This window comes from Oncorhynchus clarkii, chromosome 3 (assembly GCF_045791955.1).
Source record: "Oncorhynchus clarkii lewisi isolate Uvic-CL-2024 chromosome 3, UVic_Ocla_1.0, whole genome shotgun sequence".
NCBI classification, from domain to species: domain Eukaryota; kingdom Metazoa; phylum Chordata; class Actinopteri; order Salmoniformes; family Salmonidae; genus Oncorhynchus; species Oncorhynchus clarkii.
The window spans coordinates 63,475,310-63,496,490 of record NC_092149.1 but is presented as its reverse complement, the minus strand read 5'-3'; the positions used below and the strand labels follow the sequence as shown (position 1 = coordinate 63,496,490).

General features: G+C 41.4%; 1 protein-coding gene across 1 annotated transcript in view; it reads right to left on the bottom strand.

Moving 5' to 3' along the window:
• Positions 1-21,181, bottom strand: part of LOC139401164 (low-density lipoprotein receptor-related protein 1B-like) — a 430,219-nt gene that overhangs the window by 45,305 nt on the left and 363,733 nt on the right. Inside the window, exons 59-66 of the mRNA XM_071145604.1 lie at positions 9,041-9,222; positions 6,581-6,780; positions 6,155-6,343; positions 5,834-5,982; positions 5,452-5,545; positions 4,952-5,068; positions 4,187-4,306; positions 2,933-3,052 (exon numbers count right to left, since the gene is read on the bottom strand). Of these exons, the coding sequence (XP_071001705.1) occupies positions 2,933-3,052; positions 4,187-4,306; positions 4,952-5,068; positions 5,452-5,545; positions 5,834-5,982; positions 6,155-6,343; positions 6,581-6,780; positions 9,041-9,222 (1,171 nt within the window). The remainder of the gene's footprint in view (positions 1-2,932; positions 3,053-4,186; positions 4,307-4,951; positions 5,069-5,451; positions 5,546-5,833; positions 5,983-6,154; positions 6,344-6,580; positions 6,781-9,040; positions 9,223-21,181) is intronic.

The window sequence follows — 21,181 nt, the reverse complement described above, 5'->3', positions numbered from 1 at the left end:
AGTAAAAATACATTTGAAAAAAAGAGTAGCAAAGCAATATACAGACACCGGTTAGTCAGGCTTATTGAGGTAGTATGTACTTGTAGGTATCATTAAAGTGACTATGCATATATGATGAACAGAGAGTAGCAGAAGCGTGAAAGAGGGGTTGGGGGGGAACACAATGCAAATTGTCCGGGTAACCATTTGGTTACCTGTTCAGGAGTTTTATGGCTTGGGGTAAAAACTGTTGAGAAGCCTTTTTGTTCTAGACTTGGCACTCCGGTACTGCTTGCATGCGGTAGTAGAGAGAACAGTCTATGACTGGGGTGGCTGGGGTATTTGACCATTTTTAGGGCCTTCCTCTAACACTGCCTGGTATAGAGGTCCTGGATCGCAGGCAGCTTTGCCCCAGTGATGTACTGGGCCGTACGCACTACCCTCTGAAGTGCCTTGCGGTCAGACGCCGAGCAATTGCCGCACCAGGCAGTGATGCTCTCGATGTTGCAGCTGTAGAACCTTTTGAGGATCTCAGGACCCATGCCAAATCTTTTTAGTTTCCTGAGGGGGAATAGACTTTGTCGTGCCCTCTTCACGACTGTCTTGGTGTGTTTGGACCAAGTGTGTTGGACCAAGTGTGTTTGGACGTGCTCGGTGCTCCTTTTCCTGTAGTCCACAATCATCTCCTTAGTCTTGGTTACGTTGAGGGATAGGTTGTTATTCTGGCACCACCCGGCCAGGTCTCTGACCTCCTCCCTATAGGCTGTCTCGTCGTTGTCGGTGATCATGCCTACCACTGTTGTGTCATCCACAAACTTAATTATGGTGTTGGAGTTGTGCCTGGCCATGCAGTCGTGGGTGAACAGGGAGTACAGGAGGGGACTGAGCACGCACCCCTGGGAAGCTCCAGTGTTGAGGATCAGCGTGGCAGATGTGTTGCTACCTACCCTTACCACCTGCGGGGCGGCCTGTCAGGAAGTCCAGGATCAAGTTGCAGAGTAGGCCTGTTGTAAAATACTGTACATATCATTAGCCTATTGCTGTACATTTGTTGGGTATGGTAGGCACTAGCCTTTCTTAGTAATTGCTGCAATACAGCCTGTTCAAAACGTTTGTGAAGTTTTAAACCAGTTCTCAAGTGTTTTGTTTCATTCTGATTCATTTTCTTTGACCAAATTAAGTTTCAACTGTATTGTCGTGTTAGCCGCAATATAATATCCTACTCATATTTTCTCTATAAATAATGGCTTAACTTACTTTTGATATTAGCCTAATTAAAGTTTAGAAACTTTTGTGGTTTGGTGTGGTGTGGTTATTAGCCCATTATACTGCAGGCCTATGGTACTAAGGTGCTCCAACTGACTTCGACAGATAAACTTGAAGTGATGCTTGTCTTCATAAAAAATATTCTTCTTGAAAATGAATGAATAAGCCTCCTCCTGTAAGCCTATGTCTGTATAGCAGAGGCAGTAGGCTAGCCTATCTGACAAGAATAATGAAATATACGTTGGTGTAGTAGCATGTCGTTGGCCATATAGGCCTCTCTCTCTCTCTCTGGGACTATGCCTAAGCTTCTCTTCAATTATATATATATTATTTTATATTAATATCATACAGTGGACGCCTAAGCCAACAGTATAGGCCTATGCATGCAATGCCCTGATGCATTTAGTGCTCAATTCCCCGACAGCTGAACCATGAGGTGGACAATTATTATTTTAGGAAAGCAAAAACCAATAAAACAATAGGCAATAAAGTTTTCTAATGCTACATCACAAGCAACAGTGTTTTTGTCATTTGTTCTAGACTATTTTTAAGGACACGTAAATGTCCCTCATTGTTTGATAGCACTGGCTGCATGGGTGAACACCCTAATGGGTTATGCACCCAATGCATATGGATGACCGGTACATTTCCTAAAATGCCCGATAAATTAAAATCTTCCTGGTCATTTGACCTGACGGAAACCCTGACACACACACTCGATCAAAACCATTGAAGTTATTTTGTCTCAGATTGTCCAATTGAGTCAATTGGTTGAGCCAATTAACAAAGAAAGAACAGTTAAAGAGAACTAGTAATGGAAGAATGAGATTTAAAAACATCTCAAGGACAATGGTTTAGGAGTATGATTTCACTATCCTAATTATCCTCCATATCGCACTCAATTGTTAACTGAACAGCATTTAGGAAACGTTAATTCAAATGTTACAACTTCTAAAAGAAATCTCTTTAGTTAGTGGCAAATAGTAGCTTATAGCTTGTTTTGAACATCAGAAGAGTTAGTATCAAACAAAACAACCAATACTTTGAGTGAAGAAACAATTGATCTTGAGCTGATCGATTTTCCCAAAGATTATGACAGCCTATCTATCCACTCAAATAACCATTGGACTGAGATGAAGATGAAAACAGCCTTAAAAGATAGAACACTTTCTAACACTGCACAAAGGCCCAAGAAGGAAATTCATGTGGAACCTTGATCTCTTTCTTCTAGATGTGAGCAGAGCTAAAAATCATTGAAAGCCTAATCCAGAGGAAGAAGTTGACTTAAAAGTAGAACAACACAGCTCAGTGACTTCCTAGCTTCACAGTTTCAAGTCATGACCGGTGGGAAAGATAGTTGCATGAGGTTGGAAAGTATCTCTACCACTAAAAATACTCTGAAAATAATACTCTAAACTATTTGTGGGGGTCAAAACACTAAATACCATAATGCGCTAACTATCCAATGTGATGTCTGCTGTTTTGGTGCCATACACACTACTGAAAAGTCTGACATCCAGTGCTGATAAACTACCAGTCTTTATGGCTGCTTCAACTCAATCAGTACAGAGCAGATTAGAATGAACCCATGCGTACAATTAATTCATTTCCTAATCACAATTTCAACCAAGGAGCAATAAAACTATAGGACTGGTTTGATTTATGATTTTAATGCTCCCCCACTCACCACAATTAGCCTCGTCTGACCCGTCTGTGCAGTCCGGGTCCTCATCACACACCCACAGCTTGGAGATGCAGTGCATGGAGGCCTTGCACTGGAACTGATCTGGGGAACAGGTGCTCTCCGCTGTGGAGAGGAGGGGGTCCAGGTTTACACCAGGCCAAATCAAATCAAATTTTATACAACTGCTGTAGACTTTACCGTGAAATGCTTGTGGGGAAGGGAGAGCAATAGGGGATGGGAGAGTGATAGAGCGAGAGATAAGGGGGAGAGAGAGATAGGGAGATGGAGAGAGGACAGACGTAAGGAGTAAGAGGTGAGCAAACAGCCCAAAAGCCTTGAACACATAGATTAATAACTATAATTTACAGAGGCAGGAACATGCTGTGTTAATAACATGTATTACTATACCTTACAGATGGAATCATCAGCCTCTGATTTAGAAATAACTGACTTGCAAACAGGTTAACACAATAAACAGATCAACCCAAATATCTGCAGTCTAGAAACACCCAAGTCAGTTTAAAACTCAGATAACCATCCATGTCAATGGTTTCCATTTTCACTGTTCCAGACATTATTATGAGCTGTGCTACCCTTCGCAGCCTCCTGTGATTGGCACAGTGTTACTACATTTACAAATGTACATCTACAGTCTGATTAAGAGGGAGAATGCCTACGACTCCTACAGTGAATTGCGATGGCTGAAGTAATTATACAGCTCTCCTTAATAAAAGCTTCTTTTTTTTTTATTATACTGATTTTCACTCCATAGTGACTCTCACTCCATCTTGAAATCACAGGCAAGCAAAACAAATGTAGCAACCCACAGACATTTTGTCAGAGGTATAACCTTACTGCTGATAGCTAGAGTTACCATCAAATAATATAAATACCTATATCTGTTCTCTCTTTCACTTTCTAATTCAATCATAGCTAATCCTCTCACACAGGGAAAGGGCTAAACAAGCATGCCTTTGGAATACCTAATCACTATCTGACTCCCTATTATTTAAGGCTGCACATAAGGGTAGGCTGTCTGAGCTTCACTATAAATTCACCGGTAATGACCTTTAGGATTATATGTCTCAAACTGTCAGATACCACCTTTACACCTTCACATAAGAATTTCCATCTCATTCTTGTTGAACTGCTGGCAAAAAAAATAATCCCATAGAAGTAGTCTAGCCTAAATTAAAAAGTAATCCTAAAGATTCCTAAAACAATCCCTCTGCTGGTAATTTAGAAGGTTCTTCTTACGACAGTCTGTCTCATCCTCTCCATCTCCACAGTCGTCCTGTCCATTGCAGCGGAGGTTTAGAGGGATACACTTCTGTTTCCGGGTGCATTTGAACTGCCCTGACAGACATATGTACGTCTCTGAAAGATAAAATAGAGGAGAAGAGGTATAACCAAGCGTCCACTTAGGATGAAAATCATCTATCAACGAAAACATGTAGGACAAAAGGCTGCATCACCTTAATATAAAGTGAAGTTGTTGGCTTAGCAAAGAACCTAATAAAAAAATAACAATGCTTTGAAATCAAAGCACATCCACACATGGGCTTGTTATTGTGACATAAATCCATACTTGTTCTTTTTTTGTATTGCAGCAACATGCCTTGAAAAGGTATCAAGCGGTAAGAAAGGTATGAAGCTGCTGGTTAACGTATTGTTTGATTTTCTATCTGAACGTCAACAGGTTCAGTGTGAAAGTCAGTAACAACTACAGTCTTCTTTAATGGACATGTTATTGTGGCCAGATACCAGACGTATGTTTTTGTGTTGAAGCAAGATGTGTTGAAAGGCATCATTAAAGGTATAAAGCTGCTTGAAGACGTATTGTTTATCTGCTATTCCCCCTGAACATCAACGGATAACAGACTCCTACAGATAGACTCAGTGTAAAGGACAGTAACAACAATATAAATATTATTCCTAGAACTGGGAAGCCCCTTAGACCATGGCAATTTGACTTCACCAATCTTCGTGAATGGGGATGCATGTTCCAGTCTTCCTCCTTACCACAGTTAGCCTCATCTGAGTTGTCTCCACAGTCGTTCTCCCCATCACAGATGAAGGGAGGAAGAGCACAGAGGCCAGTGCCACACTGGAACCGACCAGGCTGACATTTGAATTCAGCTGCATGAAAATTAGCAATGTTATCTCAGAGAATGCAAAGCCAGCCAATTAAAGTACTTGTATGCTGAACATTATGTATGCTCACGTATTATGATAAGCTACACATTCGTAATAAAAAATATACTTAATGACAATGTAAAACAGTTCTTGCATTTCTGAAAAGCATGTGTAAACATGCATTTAATACACGTTCTAAAGTTAACTTCAAAACGCAAATATTATTTCAAATATTCTCAGATCACAGTAAAAGATCACAGCAAAAATGTTTAATAAAAAAAAAAGTAGTTTCCAAGGCTGACTGATTGACTTTGGCCTACCATACCAGGATCCCCAGTAAGTCCAGTAATGCATAGTTTGTATAAATTGGAAAACATGGTACTCACGACAGTCAGCAGGCTCGTCTGAGCCATCACCACAGTCATCCACAGTGTCACACTTCCACCAGAAAGGAATACACTCGTCGGTCCCGCAGCGGAACTACAGAACACACAAATTAATCAGACAGAATTCTAACTCAACACAAAAAATGGATTCTAGCTTTCCATTCGAGTTGTTCAAAGCATAACAAAGCAACACTACTATTTTCATGGAACTTAAGCTATAGAAGCAAGGCAGGAAAGAAGAGAGAGTGTGATATAAACAAAGAGAAAAAGCATGAAACAACAGATCTGCCTTAGGGAAAACCCAGAATATAATAACAAACTGGAAAAGAGTTACCATATTATCTACAAGTGCCGAGGAGAGTGTGAGGGACTAGGCACTGACCTGACTTGCAGTGCAGTTGGAGAGGCAGGTTTTATTATCAGCGGCGAGGTAGAAATTAGTTGGACAAGCACACTTGTGTTCCCCGCTGGGGGAGAGGAGACACAAGTGGCTGCATCCTCCATTGGCCACCTGACACTGGTGCTTGGGCACTGCACAGAGGGAGGAGGGAAGAGGGGGGGCAACACCAAAAGTACAACATCATTAAACTGAACAGTAGCCACATTCTTAATATCATACCCTATATAATTACATCCTATATAATAATAGCATAACCATGGGCTGGCAGATGAGGGGACTGCTTGGCTGGGTGGGTTACTCTACCTTCAGGTTGGCGTAGTGAATGGTAAATCTTAACAGACTTGATGGCTTGCCAGGAGTTAAGCAGCTCTATCCCCTGGGCCCCAGTTGTTTTATGTGCCCTTCGGAGTGATTTGGATTTCCCATCCGTCCAGTAGACAAAGTCCTCAAACAGTGTCAGACCCATCACACCTTGGATGTGGTCGTAGGACACTGGGAAGAGACACAATACAGGCAAAAGATAATCGCCATTAGTGGATGAGCATGCAGCATGACAGCAGATCTGTCAACAAATGATCAGCAGTGTGTTGTAACCAGACCTGTGTTTAAACATATTAGTTTTCTTTCAAATACTTTCAATACTTCAAATACTTCCATTATTCTGCAATTTGTTTTGAGGAGGTGAGGAGAGAGGATGCAAGGAAATGTACCCATTTTATTCTGCCTCACCTTTGTGTCTCTGGGAGCCCTCCATGTTAGCAAACAGAATGTGGTTGTCGTCAGCCCAGTACAGCCTCTTGTTGGTGTAATCTATAGTGAGGGCAGTTGGGCTGTAGATCTCCTTGTCGATGATAACGACCTGCCCACGGCCATCCATGCCCACACGACCAATATAAGGGGACTCACAGCAGTCCACCCAGAACACATACCTACACAGGGAGGAATGTGGCGAGGTCTTAGATGTCACTAACAGAACATTTAAAAAACAGTAGGTTAAATGTTACCAAAAGTTAGTTGCGTTAGGACCTAGGATCAAGGGAGACACTCAAGTTTTATAATACTAAATCTCTTGACACATTGATGAAAATAGTCATGGCCTCTAAACCTTCAAGCTGCATACTGGACCCTATTCCAACTAAACTACTGAAAGAGCTGCTTCCTGTACTTGGCCTTCCTATGTTGAACATAATAAACGGCTTCCTATCCACCGGATGTGTATCAAACTCACTCAATGTGGCAGTAATAAAGCCTCTCTTGAAAAAGCCAAACCTTGACCCAGAAAATAAAAAGAAATATCGGCCTATATTGAATCTCCCATTCCTCTCAATTTTTTTGGGGGAAAAAGCTGCAACTCACTGCCTTCCTAAAGACAAACAATGTATACGAAACACTTTAGTCTGGTTTTAGACTGAGACTGCACTTGTGAAGGTGTAAATGACCTTTTAATGGCATCAGACCAAGGCTCTGCATATGTTCTCGTGCTCTTAGACCTTAGTGCCGCTTTTGATACCATCGATCACCACATTCTTTTAGACAGATTGGAAACACAAATTGGTCTGCACCGACAAGTTCTGGCCTGGTTTAGATCTTATCTGTCTGAAAGATATCAGTTTGTTTCTGTGGATGGTTTGTCCTCTGACAAATCAACTGTTAATTTCAGTGTTCCTCAAGGCTCCGTTTTAGGACCACTATTGTTTTCACTATATATTTTACCTCTTGGTGATGTCATTCGGAAAGATGATGTTAACTTTCACTGCCATGCGGACGACACACACCTGTACATTTCGATGAAACATGGTGAAGCCCCAAAATTGCCCTCCCTGGAAGCCTGTGTTTCAGACATGAGAAGTGGATGGCGGCAAATGTTCTACTTTTAAACTCGGACAAAACAGAGATGCTAGTTCTAGGTCCCAAGAAACAAAGAGATCTTCTGTTGAATCTAACAATTAATCTTGATTGTTGTACAGTCATCTCAAATAAAACTGTGAAGGACCTCGGCATTACCCTGATCTCTCTTTTGACAAACATATCAAGACTGTTTCAAGGACAGCTTTTTTCCATCTACGTAACATTGCAAAAATCAGAAACTTTCTGTCCAAAAATTATGCATAAAAATGTATCCATGCTTTTGTCACTACTGCAATGCTCTACTTTCCGGCTACCCGGATAAAGCACTAAATAAACTTCAGTTAGTGCTAAACATGGCTGCTAGAATCTTGACTAGAACCCCCCAAAATTATCATATTACTCCAGAGCTAGCCTCTCTACACTGGCTTCCTGTTAAGGCTTGGGCTGATTTCAAGGTTTACTGCTAACCTACAAAGCATTACATGGGCTTGCTCCTACTTATCTTTCTGATTTGGTCCTGCCGTACATACCTACATGTACGATACGGTCACAAGACGCAGGCCTCCTTACTGTCCCTAGAATTTCTAAACAAACAGCTGGAGGCAGAGCTTTCTCCTATAGAGCTCCATTTTTATGGAATAGTCTACTTATCCATGTGAGAGACGCAGACTCGGTCTCGACCTTTAAGTCTTTATTGAAGACTCATCTCTTCAGTGGGTCCTATGATTGAGTGTAGTCTGGCCCAGGAGTGTGAAGGTGAATGGAAAGTCACTGGAGCAACGAACCGCCCTTGCTGTCTCTGCCTGACCGGTTCCCATCTCTTCACTGGGATTCTCTGCCTCAAACCCTATTACAGGGGCTGAGTCACTGGCTTACTGGTGCTCTTCCATGCCGTCCCTAGGAGGGGTGCGTCACTTGAGTGGGTTGAGTCAATGACGTGATCTTCCTGTCTGGGTTGCCCCCCCCCCGGGTTTGTGCCGTGGGGGAGATCTTCATGGGCCATACTCGGCCTTGTCTCAGGATGGTAAGTTGGTAGTTGAAGATATCCCTCTAGTGGTGTGGGGGCTGTGCTTTGGCAAAGTGGGTGGGATTATCATGGGTCACAGTGTCTCCTGAACCCTCCACTATTTATGTTGCAATAGTCTCTCTCTCTCTCTCTCTCTCTCTCTCTCTCTCTCTCTCTCTCTCTCTCTGTCTCTGTCTCTGTCTCTCTCGCTCTCTCTCTCTCTCTCTCTCTCCTGTTCTGCCTGCGGCTGTATCCTGACTGTGGATCCAGAGCCAGGTCAGTGGGGTTAGGGTAAGAGGTCAGAGGGATAGAGATCAAAGTGTCTGATAGAGTACCCTGACTGTGGATCCAGAGCCAGGTCAGTGGGGTTCCTGATACCAGTGCTGACCAGGACAGAGGGGTACAGGCCGTTAGCTTTAGACACCTCCAGGCTCTTCCTCTCGATGTCACACCAGTACAGGTTCTTCCCTATCCAGTCCAGGGCCAGCGCACTGGGGACGGCTGTACGATGGACTATCTGGTGAAAAGGAGAGGGGGGTATAAACAACTAGCAGAGACAATGACAACAACAAACTAAACACTCATTATATGATTAATGCCTGAAACAAGTGAAAAACCTAATCTTAATGATGGTAGAATCCTACAGTAACTCAGTCAATGTCTCTCATTTCAGGCAGCTTTGAATTAGCAAACCAGTTGTTTTGAATAAACAATGATAGTGCCAGCTGGCACATGAAACTGGTACTTTGAAACACTATTTAAAACCCAAGAACACCCATGCAATCTGCCATTAAAGGACATGATGCACTTTGAGGTCTGCTTTATCATCATTTGCAAGAGAAATATAGCCTTGCGAAGGCGACTAGGCTGTACCCTAAGCAGTAATTTAGACTAAACTGCAGCTTTAAATAGTCTCCAAAATGCAACAGATTTTGTTTTCCATCAGAAAAAGGCGCTCCGAAGAAGGTAAAAAGACAGAGGGAGAAAGTGGTTAATATTCAACACATTAAGTAGAGCCTGTGATATTCTGCTAGCCCCTCTATTCTTGTTGCATTGATTTAAAAGGTCATCAACTGTCAAAATAATGTTTTTCATGAAATTGGATGATATTTAAAGGAAACCAGATCAAAGGATGATGACCAAAGTCTGAAAAATGACTGTTACTTCTACATTGATAAAGTTTGATAATAAAGTTAGTCGTCCCTTCCCCATGTCAAACACTTTGATTTATGATTAAGGGAACAAGGTAACATCACGTTAACTCTCATTTTAATACACCAATGGCAACAAGATATTCTCTAACCTGATTTAAGTAAGTTCCGCCTTGTAACCAACACCGGAGAAGGAGTGTTTGCAGAGAGGGCGTGGTATATATAGCTATTCTACTGGTGCCAATATTTGACTGTAGGGTGTCAGCAAATATAATGAAAAGTTTACCTTATTCATCTATGGCAAAGATACTTATACTGTATGTTTCCCCTTTCATATGTGTCTGGTGTTAGCTAGTTACTGGCTAGCTAGGTCTTCAGCCAGCATAGAACAAAAAGAACAAAATACACACATATATATACATATATACACACATATATATACATATATATATATATATATATATATATATATATACACATATATACACGTATATATATATATACAGTGGGGCAAAAAAGTATTTAGTTCTCCCACTTAAAAAAAGATGAGAGAGGCCTGTAATTTTCATCATAGGTACATATGACAGACAAAATTAGAAAAAAATATATATATATATAAATATATATATATATAAATATATATTTATACACATACATACATATATATATATATATATCATTGATGCAATTTCAATGTTGTTTGAGTAACTTTGTGTATCACCAAATTAGCTTGAGATGATTTTACTGCAACAAAATCAAGTACTGCAAAAGTACTTTTCAGAATGACTGTTCAGGACGTTTAAAAGACTGCTTCGTGTGAAAATGAAGGTTAACTCATGTGAAATGTCAAGAAAACACACTAATCTGATGAATCCACACAACATATTTGATCACCTTTAATCCTGGAAACTCTTTACCTCCCAACAAGAAAGTGTTGTTTGTGCTTGTTTACCATTTTGAAAGTACACCACAACATGGATGCCTCTGATGGTTCTTTAATGGCATAGAATTGCCTTTATGTGAAACACCCTTTCTCCTCTGAATGGTCTTCAGAGAGAGGTTTCTCAGTATTTCAACCACCCACACATGAATCAATTCACACCTGCTGACTACAGACAATGAGCATAGAACTATAATCACCATCAAGATAAAAGATGTTAAGTATTTCAATCATAACTGAGCCAACATAATGGTGTTCTCTGTCTTACATTTAGGTGGGCTGGCTCCATTATTATGTGGATCTCACTGGAGGCGCTGCCTTTGGCTCTGACATGTATTCTGACTACAAATCACCTCTTGTGCCTCCGATTACCTTTAATTATGCTTTAACATCCTGTTGGAACATAGTCAACGACCATAGGAGCACACGCTGGAGGCTTGCTAAGGGCTTGGAAAGGTAGGTAAGATATTGGAAAGGTAGGCTTGGAAAGGTAGGTAAGATCTAGGATGTTCTGTCAGCACAATATAATTAAAAACAAAAAAAATGTTTTAAGTGAGAAGTAGGCATTGGTCTGACGCCGAAAAGAAAGGAAATTGCCAGAGCAATGTTTAAAACAAGACAGAGAAAGTTGGTTGTTTAACCTAACAGAAAAGACGGAACAAATATTACAACAAAAATGATGGTTAAACTCAAATATGTAGACCGCATTATCTACCAAGAGAATTCTCTTCGATTATAATCACAGCCGTATATATCCCCCCCCAAGCAGACACATCGATGGCTCTGAACGAACTTTATTTAACTCTCTGCAAACTGGAAACAATTTATCCGGAGGCTGCATTCATTGTAGCTGGGGATTTTAACAAGGCTAATCTGAAAACAAGACTCCCCAAATTTTATCAGCATATCGATTGCGCAACCAGGGGAGGAAAGACCTTGGACCATTGTTACTCTAACTTCCGCGACGCATATAAGGCCCTGCCCCGCCCCCCTTTCGGAAAAGCTGACCACGACTCCATTTTGTTGATCCCTGCCTACAGACAGAAACTAAAACAAGAGGCTCCCACGCTGAGGTCTGTCCAACGCTGGTCCGACCAAGCTGACTCCACACTCCAAGACTGCTTCCATCACGTGGACTGGGAGATGTTTCGTATTGCGTCAGATAACAACATTGACGAATACGCTGATTCGGTGTGCGAGTTCATTAGAACGTGCGTTGAAGATGTCGTTCCCATAGCAACGATTAAAACATTCCCTAACCAGAAACCGTGGATTGATGGCAGCATTCGTGTGAAACTGAAAGCGCGAACCACTGCTTTTAATCAGGGCAAGGTGTCTGGTAACATGACCGAATACAAACAGTGCAGCTATTCCCTCCGCAAGGCTATCAAACAAGCTAAGCGCCAGTACAGAGACAAAGTAGAATCTCAATTCAACGGCTCAGACACAAGAGGCATGTGGCAGGGTCTACAGTCAATCACGGACTACAGGAAGAAACCCAGCCCAGTCACGGACCAGGATGTCTTGCTCCCAGGCAGACTAAATAACTTTTTTGCCCGCTTTGAGGACAATACAGTGCCACTGACACGGGCTGCAACGAAAACATGCGGTCTCTCCTTCACTGCAGCCGAGGTGAGTAAGACATTTAAACGTGTTAACCCTCGCAAGGCTGCAGGCCCAGATGGCATCCCCAGCCGCGCCCTCAGAGCATGCGCAGACCAGCTGGCCGGTGTGTTTACGGACATATTCAATCAATCCCTATACCAGTCTGCTGTTCCCACATGCTTCAAGAGGGCCACCATTGTTCCTGTTCCCAAGAAAGCTAAGGTAACTGAGCTAAATGACTACCGCCCCGTAGCACTCACATCCGTCATCATGAAGTGCTTTGAGAGACTAGTCAAGGACCATATCACCTCCACCCTACCTGACACCCTAGACCCACTCCAATTTGCTTACCGCCCAAATAGGTCCACAGACGATGCAATCTCAACCACACTGCACACTGCCCTAACCCATCTGGACAAGAGGAATACCTATGTGAGAATGCTGTTCATCGACTACAGCTCGGCATTCAACACCATAGTACCCTCCAAGCTCGTCATCAAGCTCGAGACCCTGGGTCTCGACCCCGCCCTGTGCAACTGGGTACTGGACTTCCTGACGGGCCGCCCCCAGGTGGTGAGGGTAGGCAACAACATCTCCTCCCCGCTGATCCTCAACACTGGGGCCCCACAAGGTTGCGTTCTGAGCCCTCTCCTGTACTCCCTGTTCACCCACGACTGCGTGGCCACGCACGCCTCCAACTCAATCATCAAGTTTGCGGACGACACAACAGTGGTAGGCTTGATTACCAACAACGATGAGACGGCCTACAGGGAGGAGGTGAGGGCCCTCGGAGTGTGGTGTCAGGAAAACAACCTCACACTCAACGTCAACAAAACTAAGGAGATGATTGTGGACTTCAGGAAACAGCAGAGGGAACACCCCCCTATCCACATCGATGGAACAGTAGTGGAGAGGGTAGCAAGTTTTAAGTTCCTCGGCATACACATCACAGACAAACTGAATTGGTCCACTCACACAGACAGCATCGTGAAGAAGGCGCAGCAGCGCCTCTTCAACCTCAGGAGGCTGAAGAAATTCGGCTTGTCACCAAAAGCACTCACAAACTTCTACAGATGCACAATCGAGAGCATCCTGGCGGGCTGTATCACCGCCTGGTATGGCAACTGCACCTCCCTCAACCGTAAGGCTCTCCAGAGGGTAGTGAGGTCTGCACAACGCATCACCGGGGGCAAACTACCTGCCCTCCAGGACACCTACACCACCCGATGTCACAGGAAGGCCATAAAGATCATCAAGGACATCAACCACCCGAGCCACTGCCTGTTCACCCCGCTATCATCCAGAAGGCGAGGTCAGTACAGGTGCATCAAAGCTGGGACCGAGAGACTGAAAAACAGCTTCTATCTCAAGGCCATCAGACTGTTAAACAGCCACCACTAACACTGAGTGGCTGCTGCCAACACACTGACACTGACTCAACTCCAGCCACTTTAATAATGGGAATTGATGGGAAATGATGTAAATATATCACTAGCCACTTTAAACAATGCTACCTTATATAAATGTTACTTACCCTACATTATTCATCTCATACGCATACGTATATACTGTACTCTATATCATCGACGGTATCCTTATGTAATACATGTATCACTAGCCACTTTATACTATGCCACTTTGTTTACATACTCATCTCATTTGTACATACTGTACCCGATACCATCTACTGTATCTTGCCTATGCTGCTCTGTACCATCACTCATTCATATATCCTTATGTACATATTCTTTATCCCCTTACACTGTGTACAAGACAGTAGTTTTGGAATTGTTAGTTAGATTACTTGTTATTACTGCATTGTCGGAACTAGAAGCACAAGCATTTCGCTACACTCGCATTAACATCTGCTAACCATGTGTATGTGACAAATAAAATTTGATTTGATTTGATTTGAAATATACTAATTGATAAAAAAAAAAGAATATTCCAAAACAATGTTTTTTTTAATAAAATAGTATGTTTGAGTATAACCATATTTGTTGTAATATTTGTTCGGTCTTTTCTGGTAGGTTAAACTACTAACTTCCTCTGTCTTGTTTTAAAAAGTGATATTTTGGACATGATTTCATTTTCAAATAACCGAAAAACGGTAGAGTCTTTGTATAGTCTTGAACATGAGGTGAGACATTCTTACCAATCTGCTAGAGAACCAGTTTGGATAGATTTGTTTTTATTGTGATAAGACACTCAAATGGTCAGACTTTTACAGATCAGTTTATCAAAATATTGTATTTTCATGGAATTATTTAAAAACACTATTCACATGTATGACAAATGCATATTTTGCATATATTTACAGATAAAATGACACTTAAAATCAAAACGACACAAGATATAAAAAAAAGCCTCTGTAAAAGTCTGACTATAAGACCTATGAACCTGTGTGTGGAATAATGTGAATGTATGTCCTTGGAAGACTGAGAAAAATTAATTGGCGCTTTGAGTGTCATTTTGAGAAAATGGCCGATAAAGATAGGCTAATGCAATTAAAATGTACTTTCCATAAATATGACCATTTATGTCACATTAATTCAACTCTTATTCCTATATCACTTCTAAACTGACAAACATAAAATATACCTTTTACAAATACATTAGTACGTTTAATACATTTGTTTCAAGCAATAGAGCATATGCTTTGTATACTGGTCTGTTGGGCAAATATACAGCTTTGAGCAAATTCTCATATCACTTTGCTCAACTTGTCACTTACAGAACATTAATCAGCTATGCCTGCCCCATATGTAAGGCCCCTGAGTTGTTGCTGGTGCTGCTTTACTTTCTTGACTTTGTCTTTGGACCTGCGCCTACGCTTGGCGCACTCTGTTGAAGCAGCATCATCTCTCACAACATGCCTCGCATCCTCCTCTCTGATTGCTTCCAGTGTCACCAAAGTGCTGTCAAGCCACAATTGGTCTGCTTTTTTTGCCCACAAAGACAGTTTTGGGGCATTGCGACCATATTACAGAGTTCAGACATTCATTTGCATTCTGGGATCCTCTGTGCAGCATTCTTTTGAGAAGGTTATCAGTTGACATCCTATGATATAGAGGTACCATTTTCTGTGCAACCTCTCTATTCAAAAAAGTATGGCCTCCATGGTTTTTGTGACTGGGTAGATCTTCACCATTTTCTAGGGTTCGCTGGTACCAGCACCAAGATGATGAGCATCTACCGCGATTAGGGATTTTGTCTGTTGACATGGAATGGACAAGACCAGCCCAGATAGCATAAGTACAGCATAACCAAGTCCAAGTTCGTGGGCTAGAAGAACCATCCTCACATTTATGTCAAATGAGCATTCCTGCAGCCTGGAGGAAGTGTAAACACTCCTCCTAAATGCATCACAATCACCTTCACAGTGTGCACATTCTATCATGACAGAATTACAGAATCCCTGGTTGGTGGGGTCTATAGTGATTTTCAGTCCAGTGTGTAGAAACTTAGGGCAAATTAAATCATGTACAAGTTGGTTTATTTGTGACATGTGGAATAAACGCCACTGTTGGCTGGCTGGCTAGTTGATCGCTGCTAGCTGTCATCTTTGTCTAAACTAATTTCTGTCTCGACTTGCTGCTGCCGGCTACCTCCTTTTCCTCATCTACCTGTACTGGCACTGCCTGTGTATAGTACACATCACAATTTGGTTGTAATCCAAAGAGGTTGGAAAAATTATCTAGATCTTCTATGAGGCTGTGGAGGGATCCAAATTATGGATTTAAAAGAAAACATGAATCATCAGCGTACCATGACGCCTTTCTTTTTAAGCTCTGGGATTTCTAGCCCCTTAATATTATTGTTGGATTTGATTTTAATAGCTAACATATCGATGGCCGTAATAAATAGATATGCCGATAGTGGACAACCTTGTTTTACTTCTCTTAACAGTTTAATACTTTCTGAGAAGTAGCCATTATTTACTATTTTACACCTGGGGTAAGGATACACAACTTTAACCCATTGTATCAGAGATTCCCCAACATGTAAATATTCCAGGCATTCATATATCAATTCCAGTCGTACTTATTCAAAAGCCTTTTCAAAGTCAGCTATGAATACCAGGCCTGGTTTCCCAGATTTTTCATAGTGTTCTATTGTTTCCAGTACTTGTCCTTATTTTATCTCCAATGTATTGTCCATGTAAAAAACCTGTCTGATTAGGATGAATAATATCCGACAATACCTGTTTACTACTATGCGCTATGCATTTTGCATCACAACACTGAAGTGTAAAGGGCCTCAATTTTTTTTAAATGGGCTGGATCTTTATATTTACTACTTGTGTCCTGTTTCAGTAATAATGAAATCAGACCTTGTTGATGATCTGATAATCTACAATTATTATAGAAGTGGTTAAAACATGCTAATATCAGTCCTCTGAGTACATTAAACAACAGTTTGAGGTACCTTAACTGGTATGCCATCAAGCCCTGGAGTTTTCCCCGACTTAAAGCTTTAATTGCATCAAGAAATTCATCCCCAAAATGTTTTTGGGTAGAATTTCTATGTTGAATATTAAAAAGGAATTTGATACACTTTTCCCTATAGTCCATACAGTTTGCTATATTTTTATAATATATTAATCTTTCTTAAATAAGTTCCTCCATTTATTTTAGTTTTTCCTCTAACGTATTCTATGCCTCTATTGTACAGTTTTTATTGCTATCCACTGTACTGTTGGTCCCTCTATTGGTCCCTCTATTTCCTTTGTTAATATGAATTATTTTGACCTAAATTGCTTTTGTTTTAAAAGATCAGTATTGAATTGCATAGCACATTTAAAAGTGTCCAACACAATAAGGTTATCTGCTGTAAACGGTAGATTATAGAAGAAAAAGTCAGCTATAAATGTTTTTGTCCTAGTTAAAATTAAGCTGTCAGCCAATAGGCTTCGATTAAATGTACAAATCTGTTTATGGTCCAATAACATATTTAAAATAATCCATCTACCTTGCAGATCTGTTTAAACAATTTGATAATTTGGATCAAAATTATTGTTAATTAATGTCATCAACCCTTTGGAGTTTCTTTAACCATGGAAGAAGTATATTTTGCCCACCTCAAATCTTATTCCACAAAACCTAATCTAAAATTGTACAATTACAACTGGCTATAATTATTTCACCATTTACCATAATGAGATACAAGTGTCAATTCTATTTATCATAATATATGTTTGTAAACTTACCATAACAAATTACCATAATGATTGAATGTCCATATACTGTAGCGGTACCATAGTATTTGCATTGCTACTGAGTAAACCTCCAATTGTTCTCCACTATTCCACCCGATAAAACCTCCCTCCATCCAAAGTTGGATTGTCTGGCAGACCATCCCTGTCCACCTCTATCTTAGGGCCTTTCGGATATTGGGACCCATCCTTTATTGGGACCCATACCACACAACAGAAGCAGATAAACTGACAAAAGCATTTCCAACACCCTCACCTCAATTGTAAACAGTTATTTAAAAATATATATACAGTACCAGTCAAGTTTGGACACACCTACTCATTCAAGGGTTTTTCTTTATGTTTAGCTATTTTCTACATTGCAGAATAATAGTGAAGGCATCTAAACTATGAAATTACACAAATGGAATCATGTAGTAACAAAAAAAGTGTTAAACAAATCAAAGTAGCCACCCTTAGCCTTGACAGCTTTGCACACTCTTGGCATTCTCTCAACCAGCTTCATGAGGTAGTCACCTGGAATGCATATAAATTAAAAGGTGTGCCTCGTTAAAAGTTAATTTGTGGAATTTCTTTCCTTCTTAATGCGTTTCATCCAATCAGTGTTGTTGTGACAAGATAGGGGTGGTATACAGAAGATAGCCTTATTTGGTAAAAGACCAAGTCCATATTATGGCAAGAACAGCTCAAATAAGCAAAGAGAAACAACAGTCCATCATTACTTTAAGACATGAAGGTCAGTCAATGAGGAATATTTCAAAAACTTGAAAGTTTCTTCAAGTGCAGTTGCAAAAACCACCAAGCGCTATGATGAAACTGGCTCTCATGAGGACTACCACAGGAAAGGAAGACTCAGAGTTACCTGTGCTGCAGAGGATAAGTTCATTACAGTTACCAGCCTCAGAAATTGAAGCCCAAATAAATGCTTCACAGAGTTCAAATAAGGGACATCTCAAAATCAACTGTTCAGAGGAGACTGCGTGAATCAGCCCTTCATTGTCATGGTTCCACCGGTCACCAGAGGGCAGCAGAGACATTAACAAAACTCAGGTGTGTCCTATTTACTCATTATGATTTCCCTGTTAAAAGAGGTGTGTTTTCTGTTGTCCTTTGCAGAGCTTGAATTTTTTACCGTGTGTGGTCGTTTCCTGAGTGAGTTTTCGAGATTTAGTGTTTGTTGTTTGTTAAGTGTACTGTGATCCTGCGAGTAAAGTATTATGTTTATCCTTAACCACTGACTCCTCGTCTGGTCTCTTCTCTGATCCAGGGTCCACCTCACCATGTCACATTCATGATCGATTAGCTGCAAAGAAACCACTCCTAAAGGACACCAATAAGAAGAGACTTGCTTAGGCCAAGAAACACAAGCAATGGACATTGGACCGGTGGAAATCTGTCCTTTGGTCTGATGAATACAAATTTGAGATTTTTGGTTTCAGCCACCGTGTCTTTATGAGACACAGAGTAGGTGGATGGATGATATCTGAATGTGTGGTTCCCACCGTGAAGCATGGAGGAGGAGTTGTGATGGTGTGGGGGTGCTTTGCTGGTGACACTGTGTGATTTACTTAGAATTCAAGTCACACTTAAACAGCAGGGCTACCACAGCATTCTGCAGCGATACGCCATCCCATCAATGTTGTAAATGACTATTGTAGCTGGAAACGGCAGATTTAAAAAGAAAAATGAAATATCTACATAGGCGTACAGAGGCCCATTATCAGCAACCATCACTCCTGTGTTCCAATGGCATGTTGTTAGCTAATCCAAGTTTATCATTTTAAAAGGCTAATTGATCATTAGAAAATTTGCCTTCTTTAGACTAGGTGAGTATCTGGAGCATTGGCATTTGTGGGTTCGATTACAAGCTCAAAATGGCCAGAAACAAAGAGCTTTCTATTCTTGTTCTGCGAAATGAAGGCTATTCCATGTGAGAAATTGCCAAGAAACTAAAGATCTCGTATAATGCTGTGTACTACTCCCTTCACAGAACAGCGCAAACTGGCTCTAACCAGAATAGAAAGAGTGGTAGGCCCCGGTGCACAACTGAGCAAGAGGACAAGTACATTAGTGTCTAGTTTGAGAAACAGACACCTCACAAGTCCTCAACAGGCAGCTTCATTAAATAGTACCTGCAAAACACCAGTCTCAACGATAAGAGGTGACTCCGGGATGCTCTTATGTCCAGTGCCTGTGTTCTTTTGCCCATCTAAATCTTTTATTTTTATTGGCCAGTCTGAGATATGGCTTTTTCTTTGCAACTCTGCCTAGAAGGTCAGCATCCCGGAGTCGCCTCTTCACTGTTGACATTGAGACTGGTGTTTTGCGGGTACTATTTAATGAAGCTGCCAGCTATTGGGCTCCGAGTGGTGAAGTGGTCTACGGCACTGCATCTCAGTGCAAGAGGCGTCACTGCAGTCCCTGGTTTGAATTCAGGCAGCATCACATCCTGCCGTGATTGGGAGTCCCATAGGGCGGCGCACAATTGGCCCAGCATCGTCTGGGTTTGGCATTGTAAATAGGATATGTTCTTAACTGACTTGCCTGGCTTAATTGGATAACATATCAAAAATGACCTCACTCTTATTTAAGTCTCTGCCAAACTTTTGACTGGTACTGTATACAGTGGGGCAAAAACATATTTAGTCAGCCACCAATTGTGCAAGTACTCCCACTTAAAAAGATGAGAGAGGCCTATAATGTTCATCATAGGTGCCTTTCAACTATGTCAGACAAAATGAGAAAAAAAATCCAGAAAATCACATTGTAGGATTTTTTTATGAATTTATTTGCAAATTATGGTGGAAAATAAGTATTCGGTCAATAACAAAAGTTTATCTCAATAATTGTTATATACCCTTTGTTGGCAATGACAGAGGTCAAACATTTTCTGTAAGTCTTCACAAGGTTTTCACACAATGTTGCTGGTATTTTGGCCCATTCCTCCATGCAGATCTCCTCTAGAGCAGTGATGTTTTGGGGCTGTTGCTGGGCAACACGGACTTTCAACTCCCTCCAAAGATTTTCTATGGGGTTCAGATCTGGAGACTGGCTAGGCCATTCCAGGACCTTGAAATGCTTCTTACGAACCCACTCCTTCGTTGCCCGGGCGGTGTGTTTGGGATCATTCCACCCCCATGCTTCACAGTAGATATGGTGTTCTTTGGATGCAACTCAGCATTCTTTGTCCTCCAAACACAAGATGAGTTTTTACCAAAAAGTTATTTTGGTTTCATCTGACCATATGACATTCTCCCAATCTTCTTCTGGATCATCCAAATGCTCTCTAGCAAACTTCAGACGGGCCTGGACATGTACTGGCTTAAGCAGAGGGACACGTCTGGCACTGCAGGATTTGAGTCCCTGGCGGCGTAGTGTGTTACTGATGGTAGGCTTTGTTACTTTGGTCCCAGCTCTCTGCAGGTCATTCACTAAGTCCCCCCGTGTGGTTCTGGGATTTTTGTTCACCGTTCTTGTGATCATTTTGACCCCACAGGGTGAGACCTTGCGTGGAGCCCCAGATCGAGGGAGATTATCAGTGGTCTTGTATGTCTTCCATTTCCTA